The sequence below is a fragment of the Vitis vinifera genome, chromosome 16 (genome assembly GCF_030704535.1).
Source record: "Vitis vinifera cultivar Pinot Noir 40024 chromosome 16, ASM3070453v1".
Classification (NCBI taxonomy): Eukaryota; Viridiplantae; Streptophyta; class Magnoliopsida; order Vitales; family Vitaceae; genus Vitis; species Vitis vinifera.
This window is the reverse complement of record NC_081820.1, coordinates 93,102-115,635: the sequence shown is the minus strand read 5'-3', so window position 1 is coordinate 115,635 and position 22,534 is coordinate 93,102. Positions and strand designations below refer to the sequence as shown.

The 22,534-nt window shown below is 37.9% G+C and overlaps 4 protein-coding genes across 10 annotated transcripts; 1 reads left to right on the top strand and 3 right to left on the bottom strand.

The window, feature by feature from the left end:
- Window positions 1–607: 607 nt before the first annotated feature.
- LOC100245984 (probable leucine-rich repeat receptor-like protein kinase At1g68400) lies at window positions 608–2,923 on the bottom strand. The gene is made up of 3 exons (XM_059743444.1): window positions 1,938–2,923; window positions 1,320–1,704; window positions 608–1,224 (listed from the first exon to the last, which is right to left on the bottom strand). The coding sequence occupies exons 1-3, from the start codon at window positions 2,835–2,837 to the stop codon at window positions 608–610; spliced, it is 1,902 nt and encodes a 633-aa protein (XP_059599427.1). The 5' UTR covers window positions 2,838–2,923.
- A 1,872-nt stretch (window positions 2,924–4,795) lies between these two features.
- Window positions 4,796–6,227, top strand: LOC100252897 (probable aquaporin TIP3-2). The gene is made up of 3 exons (XM_002262942.4): window positions 4,796–5,213; window positions 5,308–5,561; window positions 5,657–6,227. Exons 1-3 carry the CDS (start codon window positions 5,078–5,080, stop codon window positions 6,047–6,049), a joined length of 783 nt encoding a protein of 260 aa, XP_002262978.1. The 5' UTR covers window positions 4,796–5,077; the 3' UTR covers window positions 6,050–6,227.
- A 22-nt stretch (window positions 6,228–6,249) lies between these two features.
- LOC104881971 (pentatricopeptide repeat-containing protein At4g19191, mitochondrial) lies at window positions 6,250–11,129 on the bottom strand. Of its 5 annotated transcripts, XM_059743442.1 has the most exons (3): window positions 10,053–10,259; window positions 8,133–9,938; window positions 7,321–7,996 (listed from the first exon to the last, which is right to left on the bottom strand). In XM_059743442.1, the coding sequence occupies exons 1-2, from the start codon at window positions 10,112–10,114 to the stop codon at window positions 8,201–8,203; spliced, it is 1,800 nt and encodes a 599-aa protein (XP_059599425.1). In that variant the 5' UTR covers window positions 10,115–10,259; the 3' UTR covers window positions 7,321–7,996; window positions 8,133–8,200. The 5 variants fall into 5 exon arrangements, with proteins under 5 accessions (XP_019081787.1, XP_059599425.1, XP_019081788.1 ...); XM_019226242.2 differs by adding an exon at window positions 6,250–6,812 and having other exon boundaries at window positions 7,821–11,129; XM_019226243.2 differs by having other exon boundaries at window positions 7,321–8,038; window positions 8,133–11,129.
- Window positions 11,130–14,698: 3,569 nt separating this feature from the next.
- Window positions 14,699–22,284, bottom strand: LOC100261372 (uncharacterized). Of its 3 annotated transcripts, none has more exons than XM_002267002.5 (6): window positions 21,883–22,284; window positions 18,912–19,031; window positions 18,732–18,785; window positions 16,518–16,681; window positions 16,020–16,196; window positions 14,699–15,158 (listed from the first exon to the last, which is right to left on the bottom strand). In XM_002267002.5, the coding sequence occupies exons 1-6, from the start codon at window positions 22,282–22,284 to the stop codon at window positions 14,948–14,950; spliced, it is 1,128 nt and encodes a 375-aa protein (XP_002267038.3). In that variant the 3' UTR covers window positions 14,699–14,947. The 3 variants fall into 3 exon arrangements, with proteins under 3 accessions (XP_002267038.3, XP_010662023.1, XP_010662024.1); XM_010663721.3 differs by having other exon boundaries at window positions 22,008–22,101; XM_010663722.3 differs by lacking the exon at window positions 21,883–22,284 and adding an exon at window positions 20,322–21,440.
- Window positions 22,285–22,534: the final 250 nt, after the last annotated feature.

The window sequence follows — 22,534 nt, the reverse complement described above, 5'->3', positions numbered from 1 at the left end:
CTTGAAGCCCAAAGCATCCAACAATAAAGAAAGGGAGGTTAAATCTCTTTTTATCATTAATGTGACCGTGACTTTCCCCCGGTCATGGGATTACCAAGTTGTCAAATTCAATAGCGTATTAATTTGTTAGCTGTGCAGCTTTTTGAGTGATCTACAATAGAGATTCATTGATTCTCATGGCTCTGGTGAGACATACAAGGAAGCTGCTAGTGCTATGGATAGACTCCAGCCCATTTTGTGGAGACAGCTGGGACTCCAGCCCATTTTCTTCCCCAAGATTCTAGCTGTAGGTGCTCTGGTCGTGCATAAATTTCATATACATGTTTTATATGTATTCTATTTTTATATTCTCATATCTAATATGATTCATATTCATCATATGATCAAGGTAATTTGATTAAACGATGGGGTCTGAGTTGGCTACATAATGTCCATAGCCTAATTGATAATTAAATAGATAATCGGAAGAGTAGAGTTGATTAGACCAAATGACAGCAACCATAGCTGAAAGAGATGGCAACTCGAAGGAAAAGAAGAAAAAAATGTATTTGATTGGAAAAAATGTTATCAAATTGATGTTATGGGTACATTGAAGATCCTACATGAATCAACTTGCTTCACTTCCACTTATTTGTTTTTCTCCCATGTCCTCAATTTCTTGTATTCTTCTCAACACTTCAGTCATCTTTGGTCGCTTCTCTGGTGTTGTATCTGTACATTCCAGAGCTATCCCTGTGAGCTTCAACATCTCATCATGCCCTTCTCTTGCTGCTACTATCTCTACGTCTAATACATCTGTGGACCAATCATTATTCACTGCTGTTCTTACCCAATCAGAAAGGTCCTCAACTGTTGCATTGATCCCTGGTGAAGCTTCACCTGGGATCCTCCCAGTGATGACCTCCAGTATAATGATGCCGAAGCAGTAGACATCTGCCTTTTGTGTCAGCTTCTTTCCTAGAGCGAATTCAGGTGACTTGGCTACGGCTAGTTTTTCAGAGGATTTACGAGAGGGCAGAAGGGGCAAGAAGCCGAAATCCACGAGTTTGGAATGGCAGTTCTGGCCGGTGGAGTGGATAAGAACATTGGATGATTTGAGGTTGGCATGGGGCACCTTGTGAGAAGGTAAGGATTGATGAAGAAAAGTGAGACCCTTTGCTATGTCTTTGATAATGGATAGTCTTCTACTCCAATTCAAAGGCACTCTTGCAGCTCCTCTATTCTCTAAAATCCGAACAAGAAAAATATGATTTCATTTCAACACTAAATTGCATCTTGTAAGATACAGAAAGGAAAGAAGTGACAGAAGATATACTAACCATGTAAAAGCTCAAACAAGCTTCCATGAGGAACAAACTCATAGACCACCAGCTTCTCCTCCTTAGAGTAGTAGAAAGAGACGATTTCGACCAGGTTTTCATGCCTCGTCTTTCCCAGCAACTGCATCTGCTGGACAAATTCCTTCTTGCTCAACCCGTTCAAATCTTTGAGTCTCTTCACAGCAACTGCAGAACCCGATTCCAGTGTTGCTTTGTACGTAGTGCCCAGTTTCCCTTTCCCCATCACTTCTGCCGATGCCCTTAGCAAATCATCCAGGTCAAAAACCGGTATATCCTTATCGAAAAATTCTAGTGCTACCGTCCTTTCAGGATCCCCTCTGCTCTCCCAGCTATGTCTTCTCTTTTCTGCCCACTCTACGGAACCCTCTCCTGTCCAGTAATAAAGGGAGAAAAAGGAGATGAAATCCAGAACCAGCCTCTTAAGAAAATGGAATACTGAAACGCGTAATTCATCCCTATGTATGCAATACTCTAATTTCATACACTACTACAGAATGACCTGATAAAATTATTTAAAATGAGTGGCATCACACAGTTTGATCTGAATCTCCCAAAACAGAACTTGGTATGAGACTGCTAAGTTCACATATGCCATACGGACATACCTGTCTGTTGCCCTGTTGTTGCTTCTTTCCTCTGTGACTTCCTATAATAACACAAGAAAACAACCATAACTAGGACAGGAACCAATGTTGCTGCAGCCACAATCAAAGCAACACCCCATATTTCGAGTCCCTTTTTCTTTTCCTTGGATGGATTTGGAGAAATGTGGGGAGGAGGTGCTGTGGCAGTGGCAGGAGCAGGAGGAAAAGCAGGACACACTTTTCCGAGAGGAAGCCCACACAGATGGGAGTTATGATCATAAGAGCTCTCTGGGAATCTTTGAAGCACAGGAGTTTCTGGGATCGGGCCCTCAAGATGATTATATGAGACGTTGAAGGTTGTCAAGGTTGGTTGATCAAAAGGTGGGATATGGCCACCAAGAGAATTCTCTTGCAGCTCTAGAACAGTTAAATTGGGCAATCCAATGTAGTCCAAAGGAATGGAACCGGAGAAGTTGTTTTGGGAGAAGAACACGGATTCAAGGTGGATTAGGCCAGTGAGGTTGGGAATAGGGCCAAAAACTGAATTGTTTTTGAAGCTGACCGTATTCAGAAAGGCGATCTTTTGTAGGAATGCAGGTGGGAAAGAGCCGGTGAGCTCAATTCCTTCAAGAACAATGCGGATAATGTGGCCTTTGGAACAAGTGATTCCAAACCATTTGCTCACATCTTCTTGACAAGGGGGTCCTGTCCAGTTCTTATGTAGATCAACTGTTGCGTTTACAATATCCCTTATCTGCATCAACGCTTCTCTTTCATCCGGGAAGTACTCATTTGTCGCCTGAGACACCACGCCTGAAAATTGAATCACAACAACTGCAGAAACAAGGAATAAAGCTTTTGCAGCCAAGCTCATGGTGATGGCCACAATCACAGCTAGACTGCTGATAAGCATTCCAGCTTGACAAAGTCATGAGATAGTGATTCCAACAAGTTTACAAAGAAAAAAGCTCTAGCCCATGAAGCCATACTTTCTCTATGACTACAGCATTGACGAAGTAAGCGAGGCAAGGTTGCAAAGATTCTTCAATATTGTCAAGACACAGAAGCGGAGGAAACAAAGCCTTGTTAATTACAATAAGTGAAGACAGAAAACAACTTATTAACATCAGTTTAGCTCTCAATTTTCATATAAAATTATTGGGCTAGCTGTTGACAATTGATGAATACGAAATATGAGGATAACGTGAATTGTATATAGTTGGACTTGGTTTTTATATTTCGTGGAAAGCAATGGATGTTAAGAGGGTTTGAGTGGATGGCGCCTCGAAATGCTGCCAGGACCCTCAATTCTGGCTTAACCAAAATCCTTCTGTCTTTGTTTTCTCGTAGAACCTTCACGGGATTTGGATCTTTATTGCATGATTGGGATTGGCTTTGAGAATTCAAATATATCTTTGGGGTTTAGACTGTTTAGTGAAGATATGGCGGCACATGGTTGCTTTTGTATAGGAAACATATAATACCACTTTCAGATGGGTGTATGTTATTTTCTCCCCTTGAAGACACAATGAACCGGTTTAACACTCATTAAAGGAAGATTTAAGCTATAGGAAAACTAGGGTGTGTTTGTTTTGCAGGTAATTTAATTGGGGAAAGGAAATATAATTGTAGGTAATTTAGTTTTGATATTTTGATTTTAAGTTAAAAAAAAAAAAAAGAAGGGAAAAAAGATGTAAGAGTTAAGAGGAGTTTGGTGTGTGATATATATTCAGGATGAAAACGTTAGAAATATTCCCCAAATCTCTTAAAATGGCCCAAAATTCCTATACCAAAAGGCGAAGTGGCCCATCCCACACCCTCAACCAGCACAGCTCGGCAGCCTATCGTGCGCTGCACGCCTGCCCACCATGCACCATTTCAATGCTTAAATAAAGCTTTTTGGTGTAATCAATCGTGGATGTGGGATTGCAATTGGAATTCTGAAAAAGCAAGGGAAAATCCAAGGAAATAGAAGAATGAAGCCACGAGGATTTGAACCCTCACCACCCACTCATGTTTTCTCACCAACACCTGCCGACCAACCATACTTCATTTAACATTTATGTATATATAAATATATATGTAGATATATACATTATTAGCATTATATATATATATATATATTATAAATTAAACATAATAAAATTATTATAAATAATTTTTTTTTTGTGATTGTGACTTTTATATAATAATAATTATATAAAAAATAGATATAAATTTTTGAATAAAATTATCAAAATTTTAAAATTAAAAATACTTATACAAATTATCATTATTTCTTTCTATGTCATCAAATACATCCAAATTAAATGATAATGCATAAAATCTGTTTTCAAATTATAAACTTTATTGTTAAATATCACAATTATGCATATATCATTATCTATTTTATATTATTTAATATAATTGAATTAAATATATCATAATTTTAATATTAAATATATTTTAAATCCGACATATTATAATTAAATATCATAATATTATTATGAAATAATATTTAATATAATTTAATAATAAATATACACTTATAAAATTTATATTTTTTATTGATATATATATCAAAATTTTCAACAAAACAATTTTAAAATATTTATTATACTTCTAATTACATTTTTATAAAGTTTTTTTTTTTTTTATATTTTCATGAATTTTGATCAATTTTAAATGTATCGATATTTTTTTTTTCAAAATATTCATCGATATATCTTCGATATAAAATACCGAAGGTTTAGGTAGATATTCGAGGATGGGATGGAGCTAACCCTGTTGGCAAACACAAAAATATTAATTAAATAAAGCTCAAGACTTTGGAAGAAAAGGATAGAGACGGTTTGAGTTAAGAAAAGGTGCAGGAGTGAAGAGGCAACACATATCTCTACGTGTCACACTTTCTTCATCACCTTCTCCCAAGTGTCCACATCACTCCAAACTCTCCATGCAGCATCCCCCTTCCCCCCCCCCCTCTCTCGTTTCTTCTTCTTCTTTCTTTCTATATTTTTAGATCATCTATCTTCCTCATCGTCATGTGCTTTCAGCTCACAAAATTGACTAGTTAAAGGTAGCTGCAGCCAGGTGGTTATCTGAAGAGAGATCCATCTTTGACCATTAATTTCTTGTTCAAGGTTTGATCACCTTGAAACCCAATAGTTGGTCATGATGCCACCTCGTAGATATGCGTTTGGGAGGGCAGAGGAGGCCACCCACCCTGACTCCATGAGAGCCACCTTGTCTGAACTCGTCGCCACTTTCATTTTCGTCTTTGCAGGGGAAGGCTCCGTTCTTGCTCTAGGTATGTTTAAAAACCTTATACATAACATCTACTCCTGCTGTTGGCATTTTCTTTTAAGAAATGGAATGAGGGGATCGTGGGACCTGGCGTACAGGTAAGTTATATGCAGGTGCGACGGCTTTAACAGTTCCGGCTCTGGTGATGGTGGCACTTGCACATGGGTTGGCGCTGTTTGCTGCGGTGTCGGCAAGCATCAACGTATCAGGGGGGCATGTGAACCCAGCTGTTACCTTCGGTGCCCTTGTGGGTGGCAGAATCTCTCTCCTCCGTGCTTTGTACTACTGGGTTGCTCAGCTCTTGGGTGCTGTTCTCGCTGCTCTCCTCTTGAGGTTCGCCACTGGTGGCCTGGTAAACATTATACACGCAAGGACTTGGTGAAAATTTTGGATTTTGATTTATCAATAAATAGTAACTTGATTTTTTGTGGGTGCCGTAATTTTCAGAGGCCAGTGGGATTCACAGTAGCCTCAGGATACGACGAGTGGCATGCAATGCTTCTCGAGATAGCAATGACATTTGGGCTGGTGTACACAGTGTATGCGACTGCAATTGATCCAAAGAGGGGGAGTCTGGGAGTGATAGCGCCACTGGCCATAGGGTTCATAGTTGGGGCAAACATACTTGTGGGAGGAGCCTTTGATGGAGCATCGATGAACCCAGCAAGGGCATTTGGGCCTGCTCTTGTGGGTTGGAGGTGGAGGTACCAGTGGGTGTACTGGGTGGGGCCTCTTGTTGGTGGTGCTCTTGCTGCTCTCATATATGAATTTCTCGTAATACCCACCGAGCCCCAACATATTCACACACACCACCAGCCTTTGGCTCCTGAGGACTACTAGACTGCAACTACATAGGACACCGTCTGCCCTCTGTTACTTCCACTTCTGCTGCCGATTCCCCTCTTCTGTATCTAAATTTGCTTGCACCTTCTGTTCTGCTTCTCTTTCTATGCGTTTGTGGTGTTGTTTGCTCGGTTATATGACATTGCCAAATAAAGATGTGCCTACTTTTTACTGACTTTGTTTCAGATTGTAAATAGTTTAGTAATGAATCTTCTCAGCCTCATTCTACCCTCATAAACTGCTTTATTACAAGTTGCAAAGAAATACGAGAACAACATGGGCAAGTAGAAAATGACTACATGTTGCCTTATCCATTACATAAATTAACATGCAGTTGCCTCAAGGGAGCATTCAGAAGAATTTTGGGGAGATTATTCATTATTGTGTCATCTTCCTTATTAAAATCTAGCAACCCAAGGGACGAGTTGAGTGTTGTGAGGCGTTCTGGGATAGTATTCAGACCAGAAAGAGGGCGTGAGTTTATCAGCCAGCAAGAATTTGGTTCTTTTTACCAACTTAATGTTGATAAATCCACGGACTTCCTGTTTCTTTTTAAGAACCAAAATAACAGGCGATCTTGAAGTACTATTTCTGCGCGACCAAATCCACCCATCCTAATGGTAATGGTTGATCAAGATTCGTCCTCTGAAACAAGAAGTTCTGGTCCCCATCAGAATAGATGCAAAATGGCAGCCAATCTTCACCTCCATTCATTCTTCTTTAAGATTCTCTTGGGTAGGCCAATGGTGCTTGTATGTACCTGTATTGTATTGTATATAATGAGAGTCGAGTATCCATACTTACAAGAACAAATAGATCATTGTCCCAAGGTTTAGAGCAGAGCATCTCCAGAGATGGGACAAACAAAAGCCTATTTTCTTGTTGAGCCACCAAATATTTCTTCTTCTTTTCTTTATTTATTTTTATTTATTTATTTTTTTAAATTTAGAAACCATTGGGAAGAGATTTTGAGAAGGGTTAAAAAGTGTTTTGCTTTGAAAGTGGTTTTTTTAAAAAAAAATTCCCCAAAAAAACCAAACCAAAAAAAAAAAAAAAAACATAAAATTCTAAGGCATGGTAAAAACTCTTGAAAAAATTTAGAAATTTGAATCACTTCAACTAGAATCATTTCTAATGACAGGCTCTAAGCCTTATCACCGTTTCCCCTCCCGGTGAAACCCATTATTGGGGGGGCGCGCGCGCGTATACAACGCTAAGAACAACATGCCAGGAGATGCTACAACAGCTCTAACCAGGAGATAAAGGACTGAAGGGTAAGAGTCCGCCCATATAAAGTGATGCATTATATCACGAATTCAAACTCCTTTTATCACATGGGAGAATTAACGCAAAAACACATTAGGAATACCAAGCAGCATCCTCAGCAGGTTCTATTTGTGGCAGCTTGAAAGAAAGATGCTTGTTGCAGATCTCTATCTCGCATCAGAGACAAGTACTCTTGTTTGATTAGAGAGACTTCCAAGATTTCTGAGTGGAGATAGTTTGAGATTTTCGCTGTACTAGAATTGTCAAAAACCAGGTGGTAGAATTTTGGTAAAGCCATAGATGAGGACTGGTGGGTATCCCAGTTATCTCATATATGTTTCCAACTCTAAGTTATAACTACTTTGTGGAAATCCACAAAAATACCCTTGAGTTGATCATTTGAGCGAAGAAAGCTGAATAACGTTTTGAGGCCCGGGCCTAGCTCAAATGGTAAAGGGTTGGGAGGGTTAATCACCATTAGATTTGAGTAGGAATATAATACCTGATACCATCAAGCATGGAATCCCAGCAGAAACGGGTATGACAAAACAGATGCATGCACATGCACTTCCTTCAGCTCCTTGAATAGATCTTATGCAAACCTCAAGAAAATCGGAGCCAATGATTTTTGGGAGGTTTGGATAGAACAGTATCCTCATCTCCGGACATAACTCTTGCCTGCAATACATGGTATATGAGCAGTTATCCACTTACTTGGCCCTGCCTCACCCAAAATAAAGAGTATTAGGATGCTCTTCACACAATGACAGGATCCTTCTAGCAATGAGGCCAAATGCAATAGCTGCTCACTCACCCTCAAGCTTCAATGCATCCTTTTCCAAGTTGTGGATCACCATCTTTGTCTCTGCAACATTCCCAGTGTCAGGAAGCTTCAACCTCATGGATATCAATCGACTCTAGGTGGGATTGGCCTTCTGCAGCAAGAACATGGACAGCACCATCAATCTCAATCTGGCTCCAACCAGGCTCCTTAACCAATCCCCTAGCATTTATTATACTTCTTGCCTTTGCTGCCTCCTTCCACTTCCCCATAGATGTATACAGATTAGTCATCAATACAAAATTGCCAGTGCTTCTGGGCTCCAAATCGAACAAGTTCTTAGCAGCAAACTCTCCAAGCTCAAGGTTATGATGCGTGTAGCAAGCACTAAGAAATGGAGCCCAAACTCGAGCTTGTACTAGGACAGGCATTTCTTGGATAGTTCTCAAGGCTAATTCCACATAACCAGCTCGACCAAGAAGATCCACCAAACAAGAATAATGTTGTATACTGGGTTCTATTCCAAAATCCTTCTGCATGCTTCTAAAATACTTCAATCCATCTTCTATCAATCCTGAATGACTGCAAGCCAATAATACGCTGGTGTAAACAATGGCATCTGGCTTAATTCCTACTTCATTTTGCATCTTATGGAAGAGATTCAGAGCCTCTTTTCCCATCCCATGCACTGCATAACCATTTATCATGGCACTCCAAACAGCCAAGTCTTTATTGGGTATCCTTTCAAACAATGCTTGTGCCTTCTTTATGCTTCCACATTTACAGAACATGTGTATTAATGAAGTCTGAACCCTAAGATCTGACCCCAAACCATTCAGCAAAATGTACTGCTCGATCTCTTCTCCCATGCGCAGTGATCCCATTTCGGCACAGGCTGAAAGTACAGTGGCCAGTGTCAGTTCATTGGGTCTTGAAGCAGTCCTCAACAACATGTTAAACAGATGTAACGCTTCATTGGGATAACCAAACTGGGCATATCCACTAATCATCGATGTCCACAAGAAGACACTTTTTTCGTGTACAGCATCAAAAACCCTTCTAGCAGACACAAGGTCCTTACATTTGGCATACATGGCAACAAGCAGGTTGTCAATGGGATCTTTGTGATCAAATCCACTTTTGAGTAGGAGAGAATGAACTAACATGGCCAGCAACAAATTGCCTGATAGCTTGCAACAGGAGATGAGGTTAACAAATACAATAGAGTCCGGGCCAACACATTGGCATCGCATTTGATTAAACACAGCAAACACTTTGGCAACATCCCCTGCACTTAGATACCCGCCTAGAATAATTGTCCAAGAAACGATGGATTTCTGATGCAATGTATAAAAAACGGAGAGAGCACCATCAATTTGATTGAGACGTATATACATACTCATGATGGAGTTGGCTAGAGGTAAATGCAGATCAAGTCCGAGTTTAGTAATGTAACCGTGAATTGACAAGCCCTGCGGAAGAGAGCAAGAAGCCAGGAAGCCTGTAAACGTGGCGGAGCTTAATTCCAGACCCAGAAGCTGCATTTGTTTTAAGATGCCAAAAGATTGGTCGATGTGAAAATCCCTGCAGTGTGCGGAAATGATTGAATTCCAGGAGACGAGACTTTTAATGGGCATTTGATCGAATACGAGACGAGCAGAGTGGAAGCAGCAGCACTTTGAATAGACGTCAACGAGAGCCGTCTGGACGAAGACATGGGCTTGAAAGCCGGTTAGGAGTATATGGGAATGGAGCTTTGTAGCGTCTTCAAGAGATGGCAGTTTGGCACAAGCCTTGAGGACGAAAGGGAAGGTGAATTCACTGCCATGAACCCCAGACCTGACCATAGACGAGTATATTTGCAGAGCTTCAGTGAAAAAGCCTTGTTTCACACATTTTCTTATCATAAGATTCCAATCCATTTTCCATAATTCAAGCAGTTATTTGACTTACGTATGTGAGCTTAAGCTTGGAATCTGCTTAAATATCAAATGCTTCCAGGTACTTGGAATCATATCCGCGAAGGCCAGATTCTCTCTTCAAATTTCTAACCAATTCAGGAGCAAAACACAAACCCCAATCCGAAAACCAAATACCCAAAATCCAAGCCATCAAGAGTGGTTATCAGATTTTGTTCACGCTCTTCCTCAAATCCCCCACCCCAAGGAAATACGCCATCAAAACACAACCCGGATCCAAAGAAACCAAAGTTCAAACCCGAGCCCTAAAAGACGCCCCAAAAAGTCCTATTCAGACCCGATTGTAAAATGGGGCAAGTACATATCTAAAAGATATTAAGGTCAATATTGAGAGGCGAAAAATCGAAATCAGTTGGGAAAGGGCGAGGGACGTGGAAGAGAAGAAGAAGAAAATGGGGAAGACGCCGGTGAGGATGAAGGCGGTAGTGTACTCGCTATCACCGTTTCAGCAGCAGATCATGCCTGGTTTATGGAAGGATCTAACCACCAAAATCCACCACAAGGTCACCGAGAACTGGATCAGCGCCACTCTCCTTCTCGCTCCTCTCATCGGCACCTACTCGTAATTTTCCCTTTCTCTTTCTTCTATTTCTTTATCCTTTATTCTTTACTCAAATTGATCTCCGTGCTTGCATCTCCATCCGTTTCATTTTCATTTTCGTTTTATTTATATATTTATTTGCCGTAGGGTTTGTTGATTTGTTAGGATGTTTGAACAATCTTATCCCAAAACTGAAAAATGCATTTATATTTCAAAAGTTGATTCAGCTGCCATAGTAAACCCTAACCTGAATCCTGAGGCCTAACTGTGTACCATCTTAAGTAAGATGTCTTGGTGAAGAACATCATCAGAGCAGATGATTAGCATGTTTTCCCCGTCTTAAGAGCCTCCAATCTCTAGAGAACTCTTATCCCTTCCCTGGTCAAAAGTTGTCTTGGAGAGATAGATCACTTTATGATTACTGATATCCTTTGTCCACTCTTTGGTAGTCTTAAAAAGTTATTATTTTGTGCAATTTCTTGAAGAGAGAGAATAAGAATTTTTTTTTTTTTTTTGGTATGTATATTAGATGTGATTATTTGATGGAATCACGTGGAGAAAAAATGATGTGTATTCTTCCAAAAAACAGCACCTAGCCCAGAGGATTTTCTTTTTCACTAATGCAAGATGAAGTGAGATGTTTCTTTTTCACTCATAGTTACGAACAATTTAAGCATCATATTGAAGTTTCAATTATACTCCAGTTTTATTCTTCTTCTAATGTTGTGAACGTTTTAGTATTACATGAGATATGGTGTGTTCAAATGGTGTAAAAGTTGAATACAAATCATATAACTTGGCAGTGTAGCTAGATATCCTTAAGTGTATTTCATTTGTTGATAAAAGTCTTTCTAGTGCTGGCATGCAACTGTATCTACTATCTATATACACCTTGTGTATGCATGCCTCATGCCTCATTACTCATTAGTCATTAGGTGCAGAATATCAGGTTTTTACTTATTATGTATGTAGCAGGGTTGGTCTGCTGCTCAGCCTTAATTCTGATGATGCTTTGCATGTATCATACTAATGTATAGTTGGCTTGTATTTGATGGGTTTGATGTTTCAACTTTTGAGTGTAAGTGATCCCTCTGAAATTTGAACTGTTGGACAAATAACATATTGATGGATGAATCTTTTTTTTTTCCCTACCTAAGCTCCATAAATTAAGTTTTTGCCCAGAGATCCTTTTTGATGCAAAAATGGTTTGAACTTCAAGCTCATAATAACTAAAAAATGGCTCTCTGGTACGACGGCCAAAAGTGTTTGATACTAACCACAATTCCCCTACTTGTGTCTACATCTTGGAATGCATGCAGATACGTTCAGAACTATCAGGAGAAGGAGAAGTTGGAGCATAGGTACTGAACATGCCTGACAGCAAGTCAAGCGTCTTCTAATTCTTTGAAAGGCTTTTTGTATTTCTCTCGTCTTTGCCAGCAAATAAGCTGAATGTTATGGTTATCAACTGCATTTGCAGTTGGGGAAACCTCACTAAACCTTTTTTGTTCATTACCAGATACAAGTTAGTGTGATTTGTAAACCCTAATTTCATGGTATTAGTTATTCTTAATCTGTTTTGTTATTTCTCCTGTGTCTTTATTTGTTGAATATTCCATTCATGGATGTCCTGCAGGCACCAGGCATGTAGAGAAAGAATGCCTGGTAGCTAGTTTGTTCAGCGAGTACCTGCCCTTGTTTGTTATACTACTTATAGCATGTAGAGAAAGAATGCGTCTAAGTTTTTTTTATGAGAAAAACATTACAAAACTCTTGTAACCTTCTTAGATTAGAATCACTCCAACCAGGTTCAAATATTTAGGATGTTAGCAAAAACAAGGAGATGTGAATAGGCTACACCTGATAAGTCTGTAGTATATTGGTATTCTTAGCAATATTTTTACAAAACTAGCCATAGGCCCAAAGCATACAAGAGTACTGTTTCTACAAATCAAACTAGTTGGGAATGAGGAAGCTAAACAAGTAATGTTACCCAGTTCAGATTTCCTAGTATTCAATACAAGCGACTTCACAAGTCTGTCTATACCATTTTTCTGTTTCCAAAATTCCTTCATCTTGGGGCAATGGTGGGAATGACTCCACTAACAAGGTCGCTGCCAGAGACATCTGATGAAACATAAGGGTTTTTGGTTGGGGTGGATGAAGATGATGGAGATACTAGCTTTCCAGGCTCAGTGATAAAGGATTCTGTTGTTTTGGTATCCGACTCTGGCATCATAAGCCATATGTTTTCAAGCTCGCGTACCACCTGTGCCATTGAAGGCCGAGCATCTGTATCTTCCTGGCAACACTTGAGGGCCAGTTTCACAAACTTCTCCACACATTCTCGACAGTCCAATAACTTCCCAACACAAAATGGATCAACGTAGTCATATCAAATAAACCTCAGTTCCACACCAGTAACTCAACTAAAATAAGGTTCTTTCCAGTTCATTTCCGCTTTTTCAAATACTGAATAGCACAGATTTTAGTAAACCCCTGACATTGATTTGGAGAGTCAAAGGATGACATTTCAAACACTTGAGGACATGGCATTTGTGTTGCAATCTAAACAACTAGCATCTTAAAGCGAGAAGGGGAGAAGAGAACAACATCCATCTCAAGATAACACATTCCATGAATCTCAATGTTCTGTAAGGTGATGCTGAATAGACATCTTTTTTTATAGGCCAGGTCTGCTTAAGTGATCATTCAATGTTTTTATTAGGTACTGTCAGATAAAAATGTTATTCTTACCGGAGTTCCTTTTACAACTGTAGATACATGAGCTGGTGTACTTCCTTCAATATCTGGAACTGGGGCAAGTCTTGAAAGTCCAAAATCCGCAACCTTTGCAATAAATTTAGAGTCCAATAATATATTGCTTGCCTTGATATCTCGGTGGAATATTGGAGGGTTGGCTTCAGTATGTAGGTAAAGGATGAACCCAATGCAATTCTCAATCTCATTGCAAAACTCAGAGGTTCTTTAGATTTAGCAGCTATACCACACGTTGACTTAGCATACAAAATTAAAATTGCCATAGAAATGAACATGCAGAAACAGCCAAACACAATAATATTAAAAAAGCAAACCCCGAAGGAAGAATAGAAGATGTACCAGAAAGGTGATCCCTCAATAAATTTTTGTTTTATCTATTCATCTCAACTCAAATATTGAATTGGAAATTTAAGGAAGATCGAAAAAAAAAACAAAAACAATAGCAAAAATTAAAGAACTCCAACAAAAAAATAATCATAATGACCCCTAAAAAAATCAATAAAAGTTTAAATGAAATTATAAAAAAACTAAAAAGAATTATATATAATTCTTAACTTAAAAAACTATGAAAAAAAAGGCAACAAAAAATAATCATAAAAACATCTAATAAAAAAATAAAGAGAAACATGAAGAACATGAGAATTTTTGAAGAAAAATAAAAGATGAGATAACTGTACCTAATCTTTGTTTGGTTTATATATATATATATATGTAGTTGCTTTTACTAATATTACTAATATATCAAGATATATTGGGAAGTATTTGATAAAAAAAATATCAATGGATACAAATTAATAAAATTCCAAAAAATGATAGAAAAAATAATGATAAATAAATTGAAATTGTTTTAAGGAAGAAAATTGATATAATATGATAACTTTAATAATATTAGATAATAATATATTGAATTTGAGAACATATTAATATTAAAATTAAAATTTCTTTAGTACTTTTATTTGAAATAAAAATTTTATTTATCTTGTATTTAATTACTATACAAAATACATAATAAAAATTTGGTCCACCTCCCTTAGCCCAACTACTTTTGCCATTAAATGGGAAAAAAGGGTGTTGACGTGGCACAGGCAGTGATATCGCAGATTTATGGGGAAAATATCAGAAATATAGAACGAGGGATACACAATTTTTTAATGAAATATCGCCGATGAATCACAATAGTTTTGTCCATGTATTAAACTTTGCTAGAAAAAGGAAGAGTGAACGTAAACCTAAAGGTCATGTTTAATAACTACAGTGATAATAAAAATAGACTAAAAAATAATTTTATCAAAAATAAATTCTCACTTATAAACGAAATTTCAATTAATTTCTAAGATTTAAGAGTGTAAATCGTTTAGTAATGAATCTTCTCAGCCTCATTCCTGATCTTCGTACCCTGATAAATTGCTTTATTACAAGTTTCAAAGAAATTAGAGAACAAAATGGGCAAGTAGAAAATCATTACATGTCACCTTGTCCATTAAATTAATATGCAGTTGCCACGAGGGAGCGGGAGCATTTAGAAGAATTTTGGGGAGATTCTAGTGTTATCTTCGTTTATAAAATCTAGCAACCCAAGGGGCGAGTTGAGTGTTGTGCGGCGTTCTTGGGTTGGTGGAGTAGTATTCAGACCAGAAACAGGCCATAAGTTTATCAGCAAATTTTCCATCACAATAGATGCAAAATGGCAGCCAATCTTCACCTCCATTCATTCTCCTTTTACGTTCTCTTGGGTAGGCCAATGGTGCTTGTACATACCTGCATTGTATGTCATGAGAATGAGAAATAGATCATTATCCCAATGTTTAGAGCAGAGCAGCTCCAAAGCCTATTTTCTTTGTTGAGGTACCAAATATTTCCTTCTTTTTTTCGTTTTTAAATTTAGAAACTGTTTGGAAGTGATTTTGAAAAGAGTTAAAAAGTATTTTGCTTTGACTAGAATTTGGAGATTCAAAGCACTTCAACTAGAAGCATTCCTAATGACAGGCTCTGGCCTTGTCTCCGTTTCTCTTAAATCTCCCCTCCCAATGAAAAGAGGTGGTGAACCCCATTGTGGGGAGGAATGCAACGCTAAGAACAACATGCTAAAAGCAGAAGATGCTACAACAGCTCTAACCAGACTAGTGTCTTGTCAGATAAAAGACTCAAGGGTAAGAGTTCGCCATATAAATTGATGGATTATATGAAGAATTCAAACATCTCTCATCACATGGGAGACGCAAAAACACATTAGGTATACCAAGCAGCATCGCTTGAAAGAAATATGCTTGTTGCAGACCTCTAGTTCACATCAGAGACGTGCACTCTTGTTTTATTAGAGAAACTTCCAGGATTTCTGAGTGGAGATAGTTTGAGATTTTCTTTACTAGAATTGTCAAGAACCAGGAGGTAGAATTTTGGCAAAGCCATAGATGAGGACCAGTGGGTATCTGAGTTATCTCATATATGTTTCCACTGTAACTTAGTAATAACTACCTTGTAGAAATCTATAAAAAAAACCATCGAGGTAATCATTTTACTGAAGAAGCTGCATAACGTTTTGAGGGCCCTGAGGCCTAGCTCAAGGGGTAAAGGGTTGGGAGGGTTAATCACCTTTAGATTTGAGAAGGAATATAATACCTGATACCGTCAAGCATGGAATCCCAGCAGAAATGGGTATGACCAAACACATGACATGCAGATGCACTTCCTTCAGCTCCGTGTATAGATCTTAGGCGAACCTCAAGAAAATCGGAGCCGATGATTTTTGGGAGGTTTGGATAGAACAGCATCCTCTTCTCCGGACATAACTCTTGCCTGCATTACATGGTATATGAGCAGTATTCACTTACTTGGCCCTGCCTTACCCAAAATAAAGAACATTAGGTATATCCACACTAAGTGACAAACTCAATTGATCTATGCAGACCATATGAGCTTCAGAAGAAGGATATGAAGGGTTTTTTTCTTGTGATGTGTCACTAGTAATTTACATTACCTTCTTTTCCACTTTTGAGTATTTAATTTGCTCATTTGGTTATCAAACACTGCCTTAGTATGATAAATCTTGACAAGCAATTTTAAAATAGTGAGGAACTAGCAAAGGAAAATTTGGCTGTCAATAAGACACAAACTCACCTGGGAAGAAAGTGAGAGAATGTAATTATTTGGCTACATTCACTCTGAATTTCTTTGATCAAATCTTGATTCTTCTCGTTCATTGCATCAAAGTACAGAGCAAGGGAAGTATCTCTATTTGAAAGTTCCTCAGGCCATTTGCATGCGTGAAAGTCCTTGCATGCCTGAACATAGAATCAAGATCATAGGGCATAACATCCTCAAAATTAATCCGCTCTACAAGATAATGAATTAGCCCAAATATGATCAGAGTCATACGAAAAAAGAAGGAACACAAAACATCAGTGACGGAATGAGAAAAACATTTATCAAGATAAAACGAAGGATGTATATGCCTATATGACAAATGGGAACCAGAAATAAAGAGAAGCACAAAGTAGAAACAAAGATGTCTCTATGAAATAGCCCCACCTAAAATTATGAGTCATTGTTTCTTTAAATCTAAGAGTCTTTAGGTTGGTGCTTCCTGTTTGAACAGCTAGTTCCAGGATTCAATTCCACCTCCATTAATATAAGTGAAAAGCTAGAGGAGAATAACAAATTTAGGGACTGGACTCTACAACTGGATGGCTGCATAAACATTAATGTGTGAGAATCTATATAATTTATTTTTTTTAAAAACACAAACACAACCAGTGCATAACTCTGATCAAACGAAAGAAAAACTATCTACTCTAATGATCAAAGGAAATGCACAACTAGAAGTGGTTACTAAGAAATCAAAACTTAGGGGTTAGAAAATTCCATACCAAAGAGATCAACTAATTGACTCCTCATTTTGCTAACATATCTATCAAATAGTTAGCTATCCTAGGAATCCAGCAGAACGAATACTGTTTCTATAAAGCAATATTGAAAATGTGTTGCAGCTACCCATCAAACCTTCATGAGCTTCTCTCCTTATTTACCGAAGATAGGACTACTACAGAATCTTCCTCTACTAGAAGATTGGATGGATCCTCACCTTTAGCTAGCTTTTAGCCATTCCAATAAGGCTAATGACTCCACCTCAATGGTTAAACCCACTCCAGAATTTTTGAAGAATGTTCTCATTAAGGTTCCATAATGATCTATGAGCATTCCTCCAATCCCTAATTGTCCTAGGTTACCTAAGGAGCACTCATCAAAATTCTAACTTGATGCAAATGCTGGAGGAGGCATCCATTGGAAAGTATATCCTCAACCAAGCTAGCAAATCCACATACTACATTCCAAACTACCACTGTAATGCTCAAAGAGGTGCCACAAATATTGCACTAGTTGATACCTGAAGAGAAGAGGAGAAACAGAATAAATCCCACATTGCCTCCAAAGTACATTTGTCCTAAAAAAATTCTCATATTCCTCTCCTGCCATAGCCAAATTAATGTGAGACTAACAATATACCATAGTGACTTACCTCTAGGAAGACCTCCAAAAACCCCATTGACTATGATGGAGTCAAACCCAGCAAGTCCAAACAACCTATTCCATAAGGCCAATGCTCTTAGACAACGCAAAATGAAAGATGATCCACTGATTCTCACTCTTCTTACATATGCCACACCAGTTATGCCATAATGCCAGTGCAACTGGAAAATGCAAAATGAAAGATGATCCACTGATTCACACTCTTCGAACACATGACACACTAGTTCAGACTAATAGTTTTGTGTGGTCTCCTCATTTGTAGCATGTTTTTAGAATTAACCTTCATATTTGCCACAAGCCATGCAAAAGCCTTGACTTTGACTAGGGCTTTGAATTTCCAAGTGGAAGTTTGTAGGACAAAAGTATTTAGGGTTGATAGAACTAGAGAGAGCTTTAAAAAGGAACAGAAGATGTCTAAGACCAAAACCTCATATTTGAAAGAGTGAGAACCTATATAATGTACGGATAGAAAATTTGATTTTCACCAGAAAAAGTTAGGCACTAATAAAAATGGCATACTACTTTTGAGAACTACACAAAATAGTCATTATGCAGCAGCTAACTATTCTGAAAGATCACAATTTGTGAAGCATGTCAATAAAGACATTAGTGTCATCATATACACCAGAAGATATTTTGGAGTTCAAGAGAGATCATCACAGATTTAATACACTGTACTGGACATGGAACCAAAGCTGAGTGCATAAAAGCCTACAGCAAGCACCACCAAATATAGGGATTGCATAATCCTGTTGACACAATCCAAGTTTTGAACCCTTACTAGGAGAAGAGAAAGTGAATCACCATCTCCAGAGACGGAATGAAAACTTCGGTTATGTCCTCCTCTTTATCAAAGCTCTGCAAAAGAAGCATCACAATTAACAATGGACTGAAGAATATGCATTACTTTGATCAAGCCACCAGATATGATTCAAGACTGCATACTAAAATCAAGAGGTAGAACTAAATTACAAAACCAATCACCTCATGATACCAAGAGAATAAAGGAATGATTCCCAAGCCATCTATAATCATTGGACTGGTTTGCACTCCGAGTCTTTTACACGCATCAAGTAACTTATTCAGCTTATCAAGAGAATTAAGCTGAAAAAGAAGTCACATCATGAGTTTGAAGATGTTCTCCATTAGTAGAAAGTAAGCACCATACCATCATTTTTAAGAAAAATAAATATTGAACCTTAAAAGGACTCAACATTCTGAACCAAATGCACCTATACTTATACTAAGAATTGAAAAATGAAAATGGACTATATGCCAGCAATAAAAAAATCTCATATTTACTGTCAGTCATGCTTTGGACTAGATATGCATTAGATGACCCTTATTTAAATCTTCTAGTCAGTAAGGAATGCATATTACAACTCAACACAAAAAGAAGTAATATCTACTACTTGGTTTGACTACATTAATCCCTTTTTTTCCTCATTTAACTAGATCTAGAGTTATGCCCTCCATTAGAATTAAACACTACACCACACATGTGCATTCATTGATCATTGCTCCACATCTCCCTCTGTCCCTCATCTTGTCATCAATTGGTGCTAGCTGCACAGGCTCAGGCTTCTCATGAATGCATTCATTTCTTATTCTATATATCCAAGTGCTGCCACTCATCCATCTTAACACACTTGCATCGGCCACAATTATTTTCCACACATGTTACTTCTTAACTACTCCATGTTCCATACTATAAAACATAACAGGACTTTGAGCCATCTTGTAAAATTTTACTATTACTTGATATGTATTTTACAATCGCACAACACTTAATGCATATTTCCAATTCATCCATCCTGATCCAATTCTGTAGCATCCTCCTCAATATTCTCTCCCTTGTGGACTGAATAGCTCAGGTACTTTTAGAGAGGTAATGTGTCACTGTCGGACACGTTACCTCTGAACACTAGTCAAAAAGAAATGCTCACCAGTAAGTATCTGAAGACTACAAATGCCAACTATATCCTCATTTTCATCCATGATATTTAAGAGCTCAAAGAGATAGAAGCAAAAGGAGACATGAAACCTTTCCTCAAGAACTGCTAGATTTGAAATGCTACAAACAAGAGGAAAAATGTCAAAGCAAATGGGATGTATAAAACAGTGTCATTAAATTCAGATCCAAGAAAAACCTCAATTGTCCTTTCCATCAATTTGATGAAAAATATGTATTCTTGCATGTGGGTAACCTACAAAAGGGGGTTAACTTATACATGAGCCCATCTCCTTATTATGGGTCCATTATCACCAACCATAGGCAAAATTTCATGTTAAAGACAGTCTCACATGGTCAATGGAAATTTTCTGAAGCATGGTCTGAATGTTTTAGAAAGGCAACAATACTATGCAGGTATAAGTAGGTTGTGGAAATTGTACCTTATGCATCAGTGCTCTTCAGAGAAGACTACTTGAATGACACTGTCTTGTTCGGAAAGAGTCTAGATGTAAATATAGAGAACTTTGGGGCTCAATTTGGCAAAGGATTTCAAGGTCAAGAATTTGGTAGCTTATGGTATTTCTTTAGAATTGAAGTCGCAAAGTCTAGGAAAGGCAGATTTATATCATATAAAGCATGTCAGACCACTTCGAGGCAGGAATGCTACAGAGTGACCTTGCCAATTTTCCTTATCAAAGAGATTGTTTGAAAGTAGTAATAGAGATCTTATTGATATGGAATGATACTAGAGGCTTGGGGAAAAACCGATATCCTCTTTCACATATGTCCATATATTAGTTATGCATTTATTGTGGGTTGGTCAGTTTGCACACGTACCAAGAGTTGTACACTGGAGGCAACATCCAGAATATGGAGACAATTGGAGTCAGCTCCAGAAAAAGATCTCTTGTTTTGTCAATGGTGTCATTTGGAGGTCTCTTGTTTAGTCAATGGTATCATTTGGAGATGGTTGTAAACAGATGCAAACTAAGATATCTCATAACTAATAAGAGTTTCACTTCTGGTTACCATATTAACTTGTTAATCTTATAAAATACAGAGCTTATTAGTTGTTGCCCCCTGTAGCAGAGAAATGGATTTTTTTGGTTAAAGAACCTATGAGGCTACGCTTTCATAACAAAACAATATAATCAAATTCAGCATGACAAGACCAGGCACATGGGAGGTAGATCAATACTTCATCACGAAGTAAAGTTTAACTTGATCTGGACTCCTTGCAAGACAAAGATGAGCTGGAGCAAAGGTGTGAAAAAATATCCTCATTTTCACTCCATTCTTAACAAGTTGGGTATGTGATGCAGCTCTGGAAAAGCCAACAAAGAGAATCTGATTGAGATTGCAATCTGGAAATTAGGCTTATTTTGAGTCTTAATATTTTCTTCTGATCGGTAAAGTATTAGTTATTATGTTGACGAGAGTCTAAAGAATTAACTACTAGAGTAACGAGAAGATTTTTGAGGCTCGAGAGGTTATAGTTAGGTCAAGATTCTCAGTATAGCAAGAGTTCACTAAAAAGTCAAAGTATTTTTATTTCCAATTGTCTTAAGATTGTTAGTCATTAAAGAGTCGTGATAAAGAGTTAATTAAGCTTTTTATTAATTTGCATTGTTTAAAGGTAGGAGTTATGAATCTGATATGAGTATGACACTGAATTGGATTAGTGAACAAACTAAATTACACTCGTGAACAAGTTTGAGCTCAAGTTAAGCTGACAATCAATTTAAATTCAACCAAACTGAACTAGAGAAAATGCATTTTAACCTGCAAGGATGATTCCCCTCTATGACACACTTAAATAAAAAGACTATGGTAGGACATGAGAATTCTCTTACAAATAGGGAAAACATATGCCCTTGAATATGCACATGTACTTATGTCTGTGGTAACACTGTTCTAGCTATAAGAGATCCAAATATGATTTATTAGATGATATTGTACTAAATGCAGTACAAAATCCTGAAAACAAGGAATGTTCCTTACAGAATCCTCTTCCTCCCGACGGCACCAAAGATCATGGTTTCCAGGGACATAGAAGACATATTCGAATTTATCTGTCAAAAGAGACATGGTTAAAACAAAGTTGTGATACGTTTCTGCTACATCACCTGCAACAAGAAGCACATCTTTCTTGTGTCTCATAGTTGATAAGTCCTTCATCCACGTCATGTTCTCAGAGTAGTCAGCATGCAAGTCTGAGATCATAAAAACCCGTGGGCCCACTGCTTCTGCATGATTACTAGAAGGCATTATCTGAGGCCTTATAATGCAGCTGTTCTTTACGTCTCTTTCATACTCTCTAGACGCAATTTGTTTCGAGAGATGGATTGAATGAGAAAGTTTTTGAGATAAGCCGAGGCAAGAAGGTACAATTTCCAGTACCATGGGTAAATTGAGTGAGAGCTCCCCAAAAGGTTGTGATCTACAATGACCCAGTAAAAACATCATTCAAACAGAAAACAGCATTAAAATGTTTTTTTTTTTTTTTTGTGATGAATAAACAGTAAAAGGCACATCAAGGAAGCGCCTCAAAGTGTAAAGGAGGAAAACAAAAAAGGCTAAAGAATGCCTCAAAGAGAAACGGGGATCAACAAAAAACAACACCCCCTTACACAGAACCTAACCAATCTACAAA